Genomic DNA, 19,217 nt, shown 5'->3' on the forward strand with positions numbered 1-19,217 from the left:
AATTCACTATTGCGAACAGCATAAAATATTATTGTGGTGTTGCGCGGCGTCGTCGCGCAGGCGTGTCGGTGGGGGAGAGCTGCCGACTCGCTTGGGTTGCCGACTCGCATGGGAAACACGTTAGTGTATTATTTAAGCTCGAGGTCTTAATTTACCGCAATTATAGTTCGTATTCAGAACGACTAGCTTCCGAGTGTTGCTACGTAGGTATCTTACGATGTAATGTTTCCCTACTAATTACCGCAGACGACCAGTCGTGCTTTACACTTAAGTAGTTAGTAATACTTATTAAGTTTATAGGTATATACCTATATATAATCTAAGACTTATTATTTTATTTATTTAATTTTCTTTCTAAGGATCTCTATCCATAAGTTTATTTAATAGTAGCTTAATAGATAAGACTATTCTACTTCTTTAAATAGTTCTCCTATTAGGTAGTCCTTAAGCTTAGTTAAGCATATTAGTAGAGGTAGTAGCTAACTATAATAGGGCTTTAAGCCTTTAGCGAGTATTTTTATAATTATAGCCTTATCCATAGCTACTGCTATATATTCTCTAACTGTAAGGGTCTCACATGTGTCAGGTATTTGAAACTGTGTTGAATTACAAAGTAATTGCAGTGCAGAGCTTGTAAGAAGCTCTGCGCGGAATATATCTAAGTGGGGGTGCGCATGGGCCACCAAACAGGTGGCTCGTGCGCGAACATCAAAACAACGCTAAGGCATCTGGCAAGTGGCCTGTGCGGGGCAACGGCCCAAAACCATCACACTAACCTTTCTAGCTTAGGTACCTACTATAAACGCTACTACCTATAGGGTAGTCTTAGAGGCTCCTTATTAATCCTTCTTATCTAGCGATGCTTTTACTATTAGCCGCGTAAGTAACGCTATAGGTAGCGGTGTCGCTAGAGGTGTTAGGTAGCTATCCTAAGTTTTCCTCCCTTAATAGTATCCTAGCTAGTCGCCCTCGCTGTCCTAAGCGAGCAACTCCTTAGGTAGACTGTCTTCGTAGAAGGAATCTATCTCTAGTTACTACGATAGTGTTAGCAGCTTAATAGCTCTTATATATATAGTAATTTCTTCTAGCGTACTATATATAAAGCTATCTATTAGTTCTTTAGTCTTACTATTAAATACTAAGTTTCCGTGGAAAACAACGTCTCTAGTACTAATTACTTCAGTAAGTAAGGGTATCTAGATATAATAGATGTATTGGAACAAGGTCCCTCTAGTAGTATGACTACTATGGATAACCGAGTAGGAGGAGGGATAAGGCGGGGTGGCTGCAACGTATTGTATTGACTATCGTGTTGAGTGTCTCTCAGACTTTGCTGTTGTGGTGGGTGCTATTGCCCACTAGGCAGTGCCTGCTACACTAGCATATCACGTGACTCTCAATCACCTTCTACCCTAGACTAAACCTAGATATTCTCAACACTCCCCCTTAGGACAGGTCTAGTCTATAGACAACACCTAGTTAGTTCTTAAATCTCTTAAATACAACTCGCTGTAAAGGCTTTATTATTATATCTACAACTATCTCTACAGTCAGCACATAGCCTATGTTAAGTTTGCCTTACTCAGCTAGCTCTTAGACAAAGTAATAGCAGACATTAATATGCTTTAATCTTTTATAGAGATAAGAGTTCTTTATAAGTATAATAGCGCCCTAGTTATCTCCTAGCATCTAAACCTTATTAGTATCTTTTCTAATATACTTTAGGAACCTCAGGTCTCTAAACACTTAAGCGATCTACTAGCCTTACTTACAGCATGTTAATAGTGCTATATGCTTAGATTTGCAGCTTAATATAGTAACCAACTGTTACTTCTTACTGGACTATAATATTAGGCCTCTATAGAACATCGCAGTACTTCTAGAAACACTCTTTTAGTCTATAATATTGCTTGCCTAGTTAGTATTAGAGTATATAACATATTACGGGTGTGCTCCCCCTAGTCTATAGCGTAGTTTTATTAAGACTGTCGATCGAAGATACTATAGTAGGTTTTTTAGTGCATAGCTATAGTGTTCTGCTAGATTACTTATATATTAGCTTAGCTTTCTAAGGGTAAATACAATTTCTAGACGTGTAAGAGCTATAGCTAATATTAGGCTTCTAATTCTCTATTAGTACTTAGTTATGTTAATTCAAGTGTTATTATTAGTAGCTAGTCTAAATAAGGTGTAATTAGCAGATAAGATCTTCTTATTTTTGTGCTTCTTACTTAATATTTTAAACTTTTAAGTACTATATATAGGTATTACTCTTAGTTAAGGAAGATTGTCTAGTGCTTTCTGTCTCTCGTAACTCGCACTCTAAGGACCTTATGTACCTTCCCTAGGTTCTTGGCGTTAAATCGTCTAGAAAGCTTCTTCTAGAACTACTTAGTCTAAGATTGCTCCTTTGCCGCTGCAAGGACGTTATCGACGTAGACTAGGATTTAAATCTCTCTCTCTTTATAAATAAATATATAAGGTTCTATCAGGCTTTGTATAAATCCTTATATAAGAAGCTCTTTTTTTATTAATAAATTCTAGTCTCGCGTAGCCTATTCTAGTCCGTAAAGGCTTTAGAGTACTTTTAGGATATATCTTTTCTTAACGTAAACTCCCTTAGGTAGCTTAAGAAGGATTCGTTCCTTAAGATAAGACTTAGTGAACGCGTTCTTAATATTATAATAAAAACATTCTAAGTCTTCTACTGCGATAATAGCCAGAAATAGGCGTAAAGTATCTTTACAAACTATTAGTGCAAAGGTCTCGTTATAGTTAATTCTGTGTACTTAGGTAAAACTACTTACTATAAGATGTGCCTTAAATTGTCTAACTATCTCGTCTAGCTTAGTTTTAATTATAAAAACCTACTTTAAATTAACTATATTCGCGTCTTTTACTAGTAAGACTTCTTCCTAGGTTCTATTTTCGATTAGTAAGATTATCTCCTCTATTACTACTGCGTTCTATCAATTTATGTACCTTAGGTTACGGATAGCTTATTAATATATCTAGGGGATCTAGATTCCTGCGATCTCTGTTGCTAGAAAAGCCTTAAAAATATAAACTTCTTTGTCTACTTCTTTATCTAAAAGATTAACTTATACTAACTTATATGAAAAAGACTTCGTATAGTGTCTTCTAGTAATTATTACAGTTAAGGGTTCTATTATAGAAATAGCCTACGGCCGAAGTAATTTCTAGCTATAGTTCCTAAGAGAGATTAGCGTTGAGTTATATTACGCGTGCCTTCTCCTTATTTACACCCCCTAAGCGCTTAACTCCTCCGTTCTACGCCTATGTGTCTAGGGCTAAGGGCTTAACTATAATACCTTGTGTTGCTAGCTATCGCTTAATATCTAGCTTAATAGTCGTAATCTTATTATCTAACTTAATAGTTTTAATAGACATATTATAGTAGCTCTTTATAGAGGAGAGGAACGTTATAAGTAGCTAGATAATTAACTGAGCTATCTAACTATTAGTAAAGTATAGGTCCTATTAGAGTCCTGAGAAGTGATGTAAGGACAGAACCCTCTTCCTTACGCACTAGTCCTATCTAGGCTTAGCGTATAGACCAGTCCTTATTAGGACTAGTATATACACTAGCCTACTATAGGCTTAGAGTCTCCTTCTCTTACTATATAGAGTAGACTCTCTCTCTTCTTAGAGAGGTTGTCTACTGTTGTCTCTATTACTAAATCCAAGAGTTATCCAACCAGTCTGCCCTTCTATGCGCGATGTCTGCCTTACACCTACTATGTATTTAATTCTGCTGTAGCTTCTTCTAAGCTTGGTACTGCAAAAACTTTGTAATTTAACACAGTTTTAACTATCTGATCCCGTGAGACCCTTACACTTTTACTTACTAGTAGAAGCACTTCTACGCGACTATGGTAAGGTATATTTATAGTTGTTACGGATCCATAGACTCGCTCGGCCCATGGCCCCCATATCGATAAGATCCTTATCTTATCGGACTAGCGCCTTGGCGCCCACAGCATAAGTTCGGGCTCACAACGTAGATAGCTCGATAGCTTGTATCTTGTCAAATCCAATCTTTCTTGATCGATCCCTCACAATAGTAAGTCTCTATCTGCCTTTGTTATAGAATCTAATCTATACTAGGCTTATGCTACTATATAGTTGCTGTGTTACCTTCCTTTCTATATTAATTGGATTTGGTGTTGACTTATCGTCCTAATCAGTGATCACGTGAGAAGACTGTGCTATTCGTTCTCGCATAGACCGACAGGAAATGGTACTCTCTGAATAGCGCAATGACAGACATAGAAGAATGAGGCATATTAAGCACAGCGAAGCCCTCCTGCTGAGTGCATAGAGCCAGGGCACTCTGATATGTTCAACACTAGGAATCGGAGTGTAGCTATAGGAGGATTTGGTTAATAAACTATCTTGTATTCAAATTTCAAGCCTTGCGCATTCCGTCGCGTACAACCCGTACCTGTGCTGATACAAGAAGACTGGAAGTTCGCAGTAAGCAACACTAATAGTCAATAAGTGAAATGTTGTACTGCAGGGCTTAACTTAACTACAGAACAGTACGTACTGGTCTAGAACCGTTACATGACATGTATGGTGCCAAGATTAGTACATCTCCTCCGTTTCTGTGCCAGAGACGTGGGACACTAACTAGTATTATAGCGAAATACATTCCAATTTTTTTGTTTTGTTTAATTCTACATAGAAAGACTCAGGTGATGTTCAACCATCGCTACTGCCCTTAACCCCTCTCTCTCGGCACGACCTCCAACCTTCGTGACAGGAGCACCCACCAAGTCCTAAGTGCAAGAAAATGGACCGCGCAAAGAAGACGCCTAGGCATATTCGTTGGAGTGCCTGCGATCGTCGCGAGAGGGCAGGAGCTAATTGCGCAAGATACATTACTCTACAACTTCTCCGTTCTTGTCTTGGATGCGACACCACTCATATTGTTTTCAATCCTCTGCTTGTGGGACACGATCAGCTCACAGAATACTGATGCCCAATGTCGCTGAAAGCCACCATGGCAGCTCAGTATCCGAGGCATTTCATGAACGTCAGCATCTCCACCATCTACTAGATAGCCATCGATCCAATTCCGATGTTCGTATTCCCTCAATACCCATGAAATCTCCTCATCAGACACGTGGTCAGGATTTGCCTCCCCAACACCTCTCTCTCCAAGACTTGTCCACGCAAGATGTCATTGTTGATACCAAAAAATGGTTTTACAATTCCAATTACAATGTCGCCATCAAAAGCATATGACCGTCGTGAGCGTTGTCGAAGATATCCATGGATGTGATCCGTCTCAAACGCCACCCAACCCAATGCGCACATGTTTTTTAGCACCTCTAGTATATCGTCACGCTCTGTGGGCTCCGGTTGAGCGTTTGACAGATGTGTAAGAATGACATCGGACAAGGAATTCCCCTTCATATCGTTATTTTCGGAAACCCATTTCGCGTAGGGTAAACGCGGAAGGCGAGGTGTGGCTTTTGTTGAGCTTGAATAGCGTGCCAATTTGCGCGCACATGATGCGTAGTAAAGTGCCTCGTTCTTCGCAGGCCATGGAGTACGTTCTGAGGTTTTAAAGAACTGCTAGCTTTCAGAGTCCGCTGTATACTTCCTCGGCCACCGATTACCAGTTTTAAAGCGACAGGGTCACCCCCCTGTGGCACCTCACATTTGAGAACTAGACCCTCAGCTCCACTTCCTATGATCTCCAGTTTGGAAAATTCTCGACCTGGATAGGAGCATAGCTTTTTTCCGTCGTCCTTGCCGCGACAATTTTGCTCGCAGTCATCAAGAAAGCTGTGGAAATGCTCTTGTCGAGAGATATGAAGAGTATCAAGCGATGTCAATGTCATTTGGCAATTGCGTGGATTGTCGAGCATGCCTGCATCGACGTCGATGGGTAGCCTGACTGATGAGGATTGTGACGGGCGGATCGAGGCGGCTTGATGAGTTGGAGGAAGGAGATCAAAAGTGGGTGGCATTCGGAAAGAGCGATGCATGCTGGGCGACTCGTTGGGTTCCGACGAACTCTAGCCGCTTGTAGCTAATGAGCTACGTATCCAATAACATCCCTGCTGTTGCCTGACAGAGTGTGACATGCCCCACCCCCCTTGCATACTAATCGTCGCTTGCACCCTTGCCTTCCGTGCTTGTCATGATGGGATGTCATGTTCATGGCTTTCGATCGGATATCCCCAGCCGCTGTCGCATTAGCCGTTGTTCCTTTGAATACAACGTCAGTTTTGTGGGGGGCTATCTCTGGTAGCCTAGCGCTAGATGCCTAACCCTCTCTGTCAGCAAATCATGAGGCTTTGTAGGTAGGGTTTGCCGCTTACGAGGATTTCCAGAGAAGGGAATTCCAATCAAACATGTAAGCGGCATCGCAGCGTGGTAAACCGCGACGGTGGAATTCCACGACAGCTTACAGTCAATCGCGTCTGGATAGGTCGACTGCGGATACCAAAAGCCGTTCAAAAGCAGCTTTGATCATTAGCAAGATTCACGGTCCTGCGACACAAGTTCTGCTTTGAGCCCACCCAGGTATCGGCCCGTGTTAGGCAGTAGATACTACACGATTGTCGACTACATTCACCAGTAGGGTATGCCAACAGTTGTCTACTACCCGGGTGAAGGGATCTCGGCAGTAGTTAACAGTACGCCGCTTGGCAGCCGAGACAGTCAACTTTTGCGTCGTCAAAAGCGAACTGCCTTAAAACAGGCGACAACTTCCAGCGTACAAAGAGCAGTGGATTCTCCACCAAGATCCGGCGCAGCATTTCCCCTCTCTTCTCTGCACCAGGCCATTTGCCCTGCCACACGCGTACATAAGGCACCATAATTACCAAGGCCTCCCTAACCCACCTCCCTGCTCTTTCCTCACCAATCCTCCCCCTTTGTACCATCCGCCTCTCCAGCTCCCCCAAGAAATGCTCTCTCTCTTGCATGTTCTCTACCAACGCAGCCTGCATGACCGCTAGTAGGATATGTGACCGGATTGAACAGTCCAACTCATCCACCTTGATTGTTCCAGCTCCTAGTCCGGCTGTCTCCTCCATCGCAACAGCGGCTAGGAACTCGACCTCCTCCTCACTCCCAATCTCTTCCTGCCACCCCCTCTGCAACGCTTGATCTGCAGTCCCTCCATCCGGTATCCCACACCAGAAAAACACTGGCTTGCTAGGTTCTGGTTCGACAATCTTACCCGAAGAAACCTGTGCGAGGTACTGTGCTTCCAAACTGTGTATATCATACAATCCCGACGCGACATTGAGCCCAAAATGATGGGGCCCCCATGCTTCGCGGTTGTCCTTGCGAGGCGATGGGTCAGATATAGGGCTTGAGGATGAAGGGATCTTCTCCTCTCCCTCCAGCTGGGTGTTGGTGTTCGTGGACAACGCTTCTTGTTTCGATTCTGCGATGGGAGGTTTGTAGTACTCGTCTAGCCAGAAGCGCGCATGTGGTTCTGAAAAGGGGGGTGTGCTGGGGTAGGCCGCGTGTAGGCGTGTCAAGGCTGTGTCAAGCGTGCGGAGGGCTATTTCAGTAATCGTGTCAAATGGAAGGAACGGTTGCCTGTGGCAAGTCCGCCCCACAGTATAAGCCCAGCGGGGGAGCTTTAGGACGTGTTTGGATACCGGATTATCACGAGGCAGACACAGTGGGGAGGACGAGTCCGGAAGATCCTGGAGGTCGGGCATGCGGTAGAAGCGTGCTGTGTTGGGTTGGGTAAGGAATGCGGTGGAGTAGTAGGAGCGCCAGGCTGTGGGATTCAAGAGGGCATGGTGCGCAGTGTAGAAGGCGTCGAAGTCTGAGAAGGTGAGAGGGTCGTCTCCATTTAGTTGGTCGGTCCAGTGGTAGTAGGCTGCTGCGATCTGGGCGAGATAAAATATATCCAAGGTACTGTTTTATCTTAGTCACACACATGCAGGTGCTGGGTACATCGGTATGAGGGATTCTCATATGAGGATGTAGCTCACCGATTGAAGCGGAGCTCGTCCTCACCAAAAGACCAGCCATGCGCGTGCAGCTTCTCCACAACATCGAATACGCCCTGGCCGTCCCACAGCCCCTCATCGGTATAAATGTATGCGATCCGCAAGACATCATCGTGACATGTCACTGGCACGATTCCGCCTTCCACATTAGCCAGAAATTCCTTGGCTTTATCGTCCATTGTAGTGCCTGTCGTACGCAGAATGCAATTGCTGGAGTTGATGTTTTGAAATTTGCCTCTAGGGCTGGGAAAGTAACAATATTGAGTGATAGGCAAAGTCGGCGATCGCGCGGTCTATTGTCAGAATATGGGCATATTTTGGGTGGTGGACAAAATCCGGGTGTTTGGAGCGGTGGATTATGTGGATCAGTTAAATTAGTCAGCGCGCACAATCCACCGCGACAGAACTGATCGAACAGCGTTGGATCACAATACAACACAACACGACATCAGACTAGGACAATACAATCGATCCCTATCATATTATTATACTACTATCCCCGTCTTTAATAACCCATCACAATCTAACAATTAAGAGTCTTATCTGCCTTACTAATAATCTAACAACTAAATCGCTATAACCGCTTAAGCTAACTAACAGAACGCGACAGTGCTCCTACGCGACGAGCACGACTATCGCGCTTAGTATAGCCAACTCTAAGCGCGCTGTGTCACCTACAATATATAGAAACAGGTTAATTCTAATAGGATAAAGCTGCTACTAATAGAGCCGTTCCCTCTAGAGCTCCTAGAGTGCGCCGACTACGCGCTATTAACTAGACTCCCTATAGGAGCTAATCTAACTAGACTAGTAGATCTATCCTTAGCGGGATAACGAGCCTATAAGGACGATCTTAAGATCTACAAACTTAAAATAGAGTAATATAAAATAAAGTACACTAGATATGAGACTGAGATAACTAATCTCTAACATATTATAATCCTTATTTAATCTACTATTGCGGTTCACCTATAACGCACCTACTATCCGCTAGATAGATTAATTAGAAACTAGATTAAGAACCTTCGAGCCTATGTAGTCATTACTATGAAAACTAAACAAGAGCAAGCGCGACAGCGATACTACAGTGCTCTTAAACTACCTTAATCCGTAAATAACTAGGATAACTAGCTCGCTAAGTATAATTAAGCTGTGACTAAAGCAGAGACACTTAAAGTACCTAATACTACTCAGTTTAGATTAGTAGCTGTAGACTTTATATTAGTAGTAAATAAAATAGCCCTAATATAGGCAGCAACCTTCTAATCTAATAGGATAGATTAACCTAGGGTAACCTAGAAGAACATAATAAGACGGTTCTAAGAGTATATAATACTAAATTATCTAATTACGCGAAATTAAAGCTAAAAGGCAGCTTTTATAGTAGATAATTTATTTGTATTTCTTACTACGAATAGTAACGCTAACTAGCGCGTAAATAGGGACACCTACTATATAGAAATAGGAAACTCTTAAGTTAGAAAATAGGGTAGACCCTAATATTAACGTACAGCTATAGAGGAAGGCGATCTCGAACCTCTAAGCTCTTTAATCCCTCTAAGAGGAAGAGGTAAAAGCGTAAGATTATACGCCTATAGTAACTCCGCTAAAGCAGACGCTATGCCTAGTAAAACTATAATCGTAGACGCTAGAGGCCCTAAATATCTAGTATATAATATAGGGTATGCTTTCTATAATTACTTCTACGTGTATACTAAGAAAGCTCTAGAGTAGTAAGAACCTAATCTAAGAATAGCCTAATTTATAGAGCTTAGACAAGAATACAACGCTAAGTTTTAGAGTCTCCTAAGAGCCCAAGATCGCCTAAGGACTTATACTCTAAGACTTAAGTAATCTTAAACTCCTACACTTAACTTTATAAATAATTAACTAAATAGACGATAGATATTCAAGATTAATACTATATTCTCTGCTATATCTTCACTAAATCGGCACCAATACCTACCAAGTAACTCCTTTATTTTTAACTTAGAATCGACGTGCTATATGCCGAATAACCCTGATTAGATCTATAACTATTAGCTACTAATCTATAGAGATTTTATATAGGCAGGCAATAGCTAGATTTAGATTAAGGGATATAGATTAATAGTCCTATAGCTTAAATATAAATAGAGAGTAGAGAAGCTCGTGCTCTACAACGTAGTAATCTGCCTAGACATCCTTTGCAATATTGTCTTATTTAGAGTACTAAGAAAGCAAGGACTCTAGTAGGATACCTAATTAGATCCTATAGTAGTTAAGCGATTAGATAAATTAACCGTCTACGAGCTAGTAGAGCTATATAGTTATTAGGTACTAGAGTATTAGCTAAATAGATTAGAGGATAAAGTAGCCTTACACGCCTACTTATAAACGTTCTAAACGCGCTTGCGACCCTAATAGGCGCCTGCTTTCCTCTAGCATAAAAGACTAGGATACTTAAGGCTAGCAACGATTAAGCACCTAGTCTAGTAAGCTAAGAGGGTGCGAGTTAAAAAGGTAACGACAGTGCAGTGCGATGCGTGTAGCTAAGCGAAAATCTAACGACAGATTAGCGGCGCTCTACGGAATAATAATTAGAGACCCGCAAAGAGGCTCGCTATTAATTTCTACTCCTATAAGAATTAATCCTATGATAAAGAGAAAAGCTAATTACTAATTACTAATAGATGCTCGCGATTTTAGTAGGTCTTCTATCTCACAGAAAACTAAACGGCGAAATCGATTATCTAAGTACTATCTAATTTTCTTCCTTTCCTCTAAAACTAATATAATATTACCTTAAAAGTAATTCAAACTAATAATAAGATTACTATAGTTAAACTAGACGTTAAGCAATAGGTTAGAGGCTAAGGTATTACTATTAAGCCTTTAGCACTAGATACTTAAGCTTAAAATAGTAGAGCTAAACGCTTAGGGGGTGTAAATAAGAAGACGGTACGTATAATAAGACTTAACGCTAATCTACTATAGGAACTCTAGCTAGAGATTACTTAGGCTACTGTACACTTCTATAATTAAACGCTAAACTATAGTGACTAGTAGAAAATACCCTATAAAGTATTCTTCACGCGTGTATTACTAGTGAATAGGATAGTTATATTAATTAAGAAGCCCTACCTAGTATACCTTAAAGCCTATAGGTGTAAAGCTTTTACGATAACTGTCGCAGAAATCTATATATTCTCTAGCCGTAACGCTCAAAGATTAGTCTTTTTGCGTTTCGATAATAACTAATAATACCTATAGAAGCAAATTAAGACTACAGGAGCTTAATCTAAAAGCCTAGGTAAGCTACCTAGTTAGATATTAATTATCTAATATCTATTAGATTTAGATCCTATTACTCGCTAAAGTTATTAGCACAGGAGACGTAATCTTTAACAAAAATATGATATTTAATAAGATAGTTAAAGACCTAATAAATAGCCTTATACACAGCACTCTCTTAGAGATCGTAGCATACGTTAGGACTATTAAGCTCCTACTACTAATCCTAGATACTAGGATAGAGTCGTTTTATAAAGACAGCGAAAGCATTAATACTATAGAGGAGGAAGAAGATCCGCTAGGGTACTACAATAGTCAAAAAATCTAAGATTACTACCTAACACCTCTATTAACACCTCTACTAGTAGTCCTGCTCGCCTAGTTTATAAGTAGAAATGTTCGATCTACTCCTAAGATCTAGTTATCTAAAACAGTTCTATAGGCTACAGCGTTTATAGCTAGATTAAAGGTAAGGACTATAGGCACTTATAATAGAGGCCTGATTAATAAGGTATAACTTTATAGGCTACTCGCTAAAAGAGGTAAGATCTGTTAATTATAACTTCCTAATCCACTAATAGCTAAGACTAATCTTAATTAGCATCATTTAGGAAAGCTATTTAAAGAAGCATAACGTGCACATCTTAACAGCTATAAAGCTACTAATTTATAGGAAGAAGTACCTTACTAAGCAGCTAAGTCTAAAGGACATTAGATCCTTAACTGTATATAGGTGTATGTCTATAAATTTAATAAAGCTAATTAATTTAGTAAGTGCAAAGCTAAATTAGTTATACGGAGTAATTAGCAGCGTAATATTACCTCTTAAGACACCTACGCCGCTACTCTAGCTAGCTGATTAATTTAACTACTTATAGTAATCACTGCTAAATATAAACTTAAACTAAAATAGTACAACGTTACTAACGCCTCCGTCTACGTATTATTGGATTAAGAGGTCATATATAGATACTAAAGGGCTATTAGAAGTCTGGCACTATTTTATACAGTCGGGTGACAAAAAGAAAGAGACTTTTTAAAATTTACCTTTTTCTAAGCTCTATATCAAAAGAACTAGACTAGCTAGACTAATAATTTTTAGTTCTCTAGAAAGCTAAGAATATTTTCTTTGGGATAAATTACTGAAAAAAGATGCTAAGTAAGCTTACGTCTGAGTAACTCTAGTAGTGTTTAAGAGTAGAAAAAAGTAAGCTACAAATCTAAGTATAACTTTTTATCTACAGTATCCTTTTAGCTAAAACTCTTATATGCTACTTAGTACGTATAGATCTATACAACGTTCAAATTAGAAGTTATTCTACTTGTGTTTGCAAGAGTAAGGCTAAAAAGAAGTTTTTAAAGCTTTTTTTATATTAAAGTAGCCAAAGCTAGTTACTAGTACTTAGTATACCAACCTCTAGCTGCTTTTACTGCTAGATAACGCCTAGGTAAAGACCTAATACAGTTATCTATTACCTCTTGCGGTAATTGCTCCCACTCTTCTAGAATTGCTTGTTTAAACAATTCTACTGCCTTAGTACTCTTACCTATGCCTAAAGAGGCACTAGGCCTTTTTGCTAGCTTATTCTTAAGTAAGCTCCAAACGTTTTCTATAGGATTTAGATCTGGGCTATAGGCAGGATGCTCGAAAAGAGGAACTTTATTCCTGGAGAACCAAGAGATAACTGCTGGCGTTTTATGGATCTTGGCGTTATCCTGCTTAAATTTCCAACCTAAATAGAATTAATTATTAAATTTAAGAATAAAAAGAAAGTTTCAAACAGTATGAAGAAATTAAAAAGATATAGTCTTTTAAAGTAAGAAAGAAAGACTTCTTACTTACCTCTTTTGAATAGAGGTTTAACAATAGGTACAAGTACTTCTCGTATATAACGTGTATTTGTAAATGTTCTAGAGTCCTGTAGAGATCTAGTTATGTGTAACTTAGATCTTCCACCTATCCAGATAGCTCCCCAAACACCTATCGAGATATCGCGGGCTATATCTCTGTTAGTAAGCTAGATGAAAATGTGCTTAACTCCTAGAAAAATACTAGATTTTTCAAAGAATATTTTAGCTTATTTAGATTTTTTTTAAACTCACTTGAGTTGATTGTTTGGACCTGTTCCTTTCCAAGTCGCTTATTTCTTCTCTTTCTAACGTATTCTTGCCCAGCACCATACCCACGCTGTATAGAAGACTCGTCAGAAAATATAACTTTGCTAAAGTTTATATTTTTAAGAATTTTAAGTGTCTTCTTAGCGTAATTCTTGCGGTTAGTAGCTTTTTCTGCGTTTAAAAGCTGCTTCTTTCTAGCTAGAGATTTTGAGTATTTCTCTGCTTTTAATAAGCGTTGTAGGCTTCTAGTAGAGAAATCTAAATTATTCTCTACTGGAATACGCCTATTTGTCTTCTTAGGACTTCTTTCTAGGTCTCTATTAACTACTCGAGTAGTTCGTTTAGAGACCTTAGTAGGGCGGCCTAGTTTAGGCGTAGAAAGAGGTAGAATAGGACTTTTCTTCTTCTTAATACGTTGTAAAGTATTATGAATAGACTTAAAAGGCTTTTCTAGTATAGTACTAACAGTACTTGTAGATTTTTTTCGCAAAGATAGAGTATAAACTTCTTTTTCGAATTTAGAAAGCTCTCGAGACATAGAGAGATAATAGAGATGAGAAAATTTGGAAGTAGAAAGAGAAAGATATATAGAATAACACCAGTAGATTATTACGTAATTCTAGCGTACTTTTTTAGCGTACTTCTCTTTATTCTTCGTTTTTAAAATTAACTAGATAAGAAAGCTAAGAAAGAGATTTGCTCATGTAATGCTTATATAAGCTAGTATCTTAGGAACTTTTTTTAGAAATTTTCATACGCTCAGTAAAAAGTTATACCTAACTCTCTTCTAGCTCTTTTTGAACTCTACTTTTACTGCCTTCGATTAGCTTTATTTTGCCTACTAAGTATATCTTATAGTAACCTTACCTAACGAGAAGGTTCTTAACTTTCTAAAAAATCAAGACGTATTAGTCTAGGTAGTCTAGTTCTTTAGATATAGAGCTTAGAAAAAGTTAACTTTTAAAAAGTCTCTTTCTTTTTGTCACCCGACTGTAGATTAAGAAAGCTCTTTATAGGCTAAGAATATCTTTACTCCTTTAGTAGAAGGATCTTATAGTAACGCTTACTTAACTTAGTTTCTAGATAATACCCTTCGAGCCCTACTATATAATTAAAGACGAAATTATTATTTTCTACTACGTAGACGATATTATCCTAGCCTATAGTAAGGATTAATCTGAGAAGGCTTAAGAAGTAATAGATTAGCTTAAGCAGTAATACTCTATTTCTAGTCGAGACGATCTATAATAGTTCTTTAAGATTAAGATAATTAGGGACTACTCTAAATAACTAATCTACCTCTCCTAGGTTACCTACTATAAAAAGATTAATAGACTAGTAGACAATTAGATAATGTTCTATAATACTCCTATAGCGACTAGCGAGCTTATGCCTAGAGAAGGATTAGCTACCTTGTCTAAGATTAATCAATACTAGTAGAAGATTAGCTTTCTTCTCTACGCCGCTATTAATACACGCCTAAATATTACTTTTACAACGTCTAGACTTGCTAGATTTCTGGCTAACCTAAGTTAGGAACACTAATAGGCTGCGGATCGAGTGTTACTCTACCTATCTAACACTAAGTAGCTAACATTACGATTAGGTAGCAGTACATCTATATAGGTAGCTAGTAACGTATTATTTATAGATAACATTCTGGATCGCAAAAGCTCTTAGGGCTACGCAATTAAACTCTCTAGCGGGCTAATCGCCTACCGATCTAGTAAGTAAGATACTATTACTATAACAATAGTAGATAATATAATAGACTGCGCAACTATAGCGCATAAGGCTAAGGTAAAAGATCCTATAACTATAACTACGGAAGATCCTGCTTCCAACTTAGCTTACCCTAATTGCAGTATAATAATAATATATAGCGCTATAATAATAAAAAGTGCTACGTCTGTAGTAAGCTAGGCTACTAGTTAACTCGTTACTCTAGAGAGGAGCAAAAGGAAGTATAATAATGTTTCTAGACGTACGTGTAGACTCGCAACATTAATATAGATTACGAACCTTTCCTTGCGTAGTTTAAGGGTATTAATCTTAATAACAATAATAATAATAGCGGTATAAACGAAGAACTTGACGCGTTCTTTAATAATGACTAGTTTAATACAAAGTACTAGTTTTTTACTACTACCTATAGTATAGTTAATAGAGGAATAATAGTACATAACTTTGATAACGCCGCCGCTCTTTACGCAATTACGAAGATTAATCTATACGCTAGTAATAACATTACTAAAGAGGCAAGCTACCTCTTTACATTTAATTACTAGTATAGGCATCAGTAGTTCTAAGGTATTATACTAAACACTAGCGCGGCTAGAGTATCTATAGTAAGTAAGTAATAGGTTATAGCGTTGCACCGCATCTAACTATTATAGATTAATAAGTTAACTACTAGCTAACACTAGATCTAATTTAAGAAAAACCTAGAGTATATTTCTATTAGCAACGTTAACGTCTAGACACCTATTAGAGTAATTAGATTGACTATAATACTTACTAACACACTATTCTTACTCTATCTTAATAATATAGACTGCTATAGTATCTACTTTAATAACGTTAATAATACGCTAGTTTATTAGTCTAAGGAGTATTCAATTATCCGCAAGTAGGGATATCTATAGCTTCTTCTTAATAAGTAGGAGACTACTACTTACTATCTCACTAAAGGAGAACTCTAGTAACTCTACTAACGTTTTAGACATCTAGCCGCTGCACGCCTTTATAAAGTCTTAGTTAAGGTAGGCTACAACGACATTAACAAGACGCTAATTAATAAGATTAATAAGTTTTGTTATTAGTGCTAGATCACTGCTAAAGCACTAGACCGATTCCGCTTTACTTTACGCGATGACAACCTCGACTTTAACTCCCGCGTTATCGTCGACATTATATATATTAACAGTAAACTAGTCCTCTATGCCGTTGACAAAGCAACTGCTTTTTAAGCCGCCTGCTTTCTTATAGACATAAAAGTAAGTATAATATAAGACACGCTGCGCGCTATGTAGATTAACATATACGTTAGACCGCCTAACACTATCGCGACTAACGCTAGCACAAACTTTATAAGCAAAGAGTTTATTAATAATACTAATAACGTGGTTCACAAGTGAGCGCCCCACCCAAGTGAGCGCCCCACCAAACACCAGCGCAGCGCACCCGCAGCGACAACACGCAATGTCACAACAACACTAAGCTCTAAGACTCTATACTAAAGGCGACGTACAGATTACTATCTCTAATATTTAAAGTAACTAAGTAAAAAGCCTATAACGCGCTAAGGCAATCTACAGCGTTCCCTAAAGGACGATACAGCGACGCCGTCACAGGAAGCGCCCTTAACGCGACTGCGAGCTGAAATCGAAGCGCCTTACAAAGCTAGAAGAGGAGACGATTGTATAGCGTATACTTAAAGAGAGTCCACGTAGTTTGCCGCTCTTGAAGGCACACGTACAAGATATAGCTAATAGACTACTAAGAGAGCGTAGTAGAAACCTTGCAGGCAAGAACTAGGTTAATAACTTTATTAAGCGTACACCTAAAGTGCGAACATAATAAAGCCGTCTGTATAATCGCTAGCGAGCTGCCTGCGAAGACCTAGCGGTTATCTAGCCCTAGTTTAGCCTAATTTAATTAATAAAGGCGAAATATAGTATTACGGATAAAGACACCTAGAACTTTAATAAGTCTAGCTTTATAATAGGCAAGATATCCTCTTAGCTTATTATTATAGGCTTAGAGAAACCTAGGAAATAGAAAAAACTACAGCTTAGCAATCGCGAGTAGGTAACTCTAGTATAAGGCGTCTCTGCGATAGGGCGTGTTATCCTGCCCTTGCTTATCTTTATAGGGAAGGTCCTTATCACCTCCTAGTTCGCTAATCTACCTCGCGATTAAATTATTACTGTCTCTCCTACTAGCTAGATTAACAACAGCTGCGCGCTTACGTAGCTTAAGCACTTTAATACTTTTACAAAGGCGTCTTCTACTAGGGCGTATAGGCTACTTATTATTAACGGCTATAAGAGCTACTGCTTAATAGAATTTTAGGATTACTGTAAGGAGAATAATGTTATTACTCTCTGCATACTACCTTACTTATCGCACCTCCTACAGCCTCTTAACGTGGTCCCCTACTCGCTGTTAAAGCGCTACTATAGCAATAGAATCTCGCTCTTAGCACGCAGCCACATCTACTATATTAATAAGGAAACCTTCCTACTAGCCTTTAAAGCAGCTTATAAGAAGACGTTTACACTAGAGAATATTCGCGCAAGGTCTTAAAGTGCAAGGCTAGTCTTATACGACCTAGACACTGTGCTATTAAGGCTAGATATGCAGCTGCGTACGCCAACACTACCTACACTAGGCACTGTCGCCTAGGAGGCGCAAACACCGCGCAACGCCTGCGAGATAGAGGCGCAATCTACGCTAATTCGAAATTGTATTTAAGATTACTAAGGGTTACTAGCAAGCTTATTAGATAAGCAGGTTAAGCAGCTAATTAAAGACGCTTAGCAAATAGCTTATAATATAGTATTAATACGAGAGGAAGTAAGCAGCCTTTAAGACGCTATTAACACGCTTACAAAGCGTAAGACTCGCAAAAGGCGGTATATACGCGCAGAGGAGACTCTAACAGTTAGTAAAGTATCTAACCTAATTGCTAAAAAGGAGGGTGGTAGGTATAAGGACGGCGAGACGCCTGCGAAGAGGGTGCGCGTAGAAAGGCACTGCGGCCGTTGCAGCGAGACTAGGCATAACTCCTACACTTGTAAGGCAGAAATAGAGGATGTAGATAATAGCGACGCTTCTAAATAATCCTATAGTATTGCGTATAGTATAGTAATTTGTTGTGGTGTCGTGCTGTGTCGCTGCGGGTGCGCTGCGCTGGTGTTTGGTGGGGCTCTCACTTGGGTGGGGCGCTCACTTGTGAACCCCGTTATAATAATAATAGAAGTCTACGAAGTACTAGTTAAAGCCTATTACTTAATTAGTAAAATTAAACGCTACTATACTACTATTCAATAAGCGTTTAAAGTTATCTTTGCTAATATTAGTACATCTATAATAACGAAGGATAACATCCTCTAGATAGCTATTAAGGCTATTAATAATACTGCTAGACCTAAAGAACTTATACTAACGCTGCTAGTATTTAGCACCTATCCACGTCTCTCTAAGACATCACTACTATCTCCCTTAATCACCGCGCGCGCAACGGCAATACGCAAAGCGATAGCAGAAGTCTAGAAGATTAAGGCAAAGTAATAAGTTAATAAAGCTCTAGGTACCCGTAATAGACTAAACAATATTATTATATAAGTACTAGAACTACCGCTATAGAGCAACATTAAGGTGTAGCGTAAAAGCCTTAGATAGACTAGCCCGCACACTCTTATCGCCCTAAATAACAACTAGACTACTACTATCGTTAACTCTTATAAGAAATAAGTAAGTTTCCGTATTACCTCTATCGAGCTATATTATTAAGACAATACTATAAATCTCCCGCGACCTAATAAGGAATAGCATAGTAATAAGGAACAGCACAGCAATTATTAGCGTAATAATAATAACTTTGTTCCCTTAGAAGAGCTACTATAACGCTAAGAACGCGGCCGTCCTAAAGGCTCTAAGAATAAGCTAAAGACACACGCTGCTAACCTTATATAGCGCAAGAAAGACGACATAGTGCTAGCTAGGAGACTACGCACTACTAGTAAGATTACAACACCTAGAGAACCTTTTAAGCTATTAACTACGATAGAGATTAAAGCTCTTATTACT

General features: G+C 39.0%; 1 protein-coding gene across 1 annotated transcript; it reads right to left on the reverse strand.

Annotated features, from left to right (window-relative positions):
* Window positions 1-6,668: 6,668 nt before the first annotated feature.
* Window positions 6,669-8,191, reverse strand: PtrM4_115720 (uncharacterized protein; the record flags this gene model as incomplete). Its single annotated transcript, XM_001934949.1, has 2 exons — window positions 6,669-7,917; window positions 7,995-8,191. 2 exons carry the CDS (start codon window positions 8,189-8,191, stop codon window positions 6,669-6,671), a joined length of 1,446 nt encoding a protein of 481 aa, XP_001934984.1.
* Window positions 8,192-19,217: the final 11,026 nt, after the last annotated feature.

Source organism: Pyrenophora tritici-repentis, chromosome 6 (genome assembly GCF_003171515.1).
Source record: "Pyrenophora tritici-repentis strain M4 chromosome 6, whole genome shotgun sequence".
Lineage (NCBI taxonomy): Eukaryota > Fungi > Ascomycota > Dothideomycetes > Pleosporales > Pleosporaceae > Pyrenophora > Pyrenophora tritici-repentis.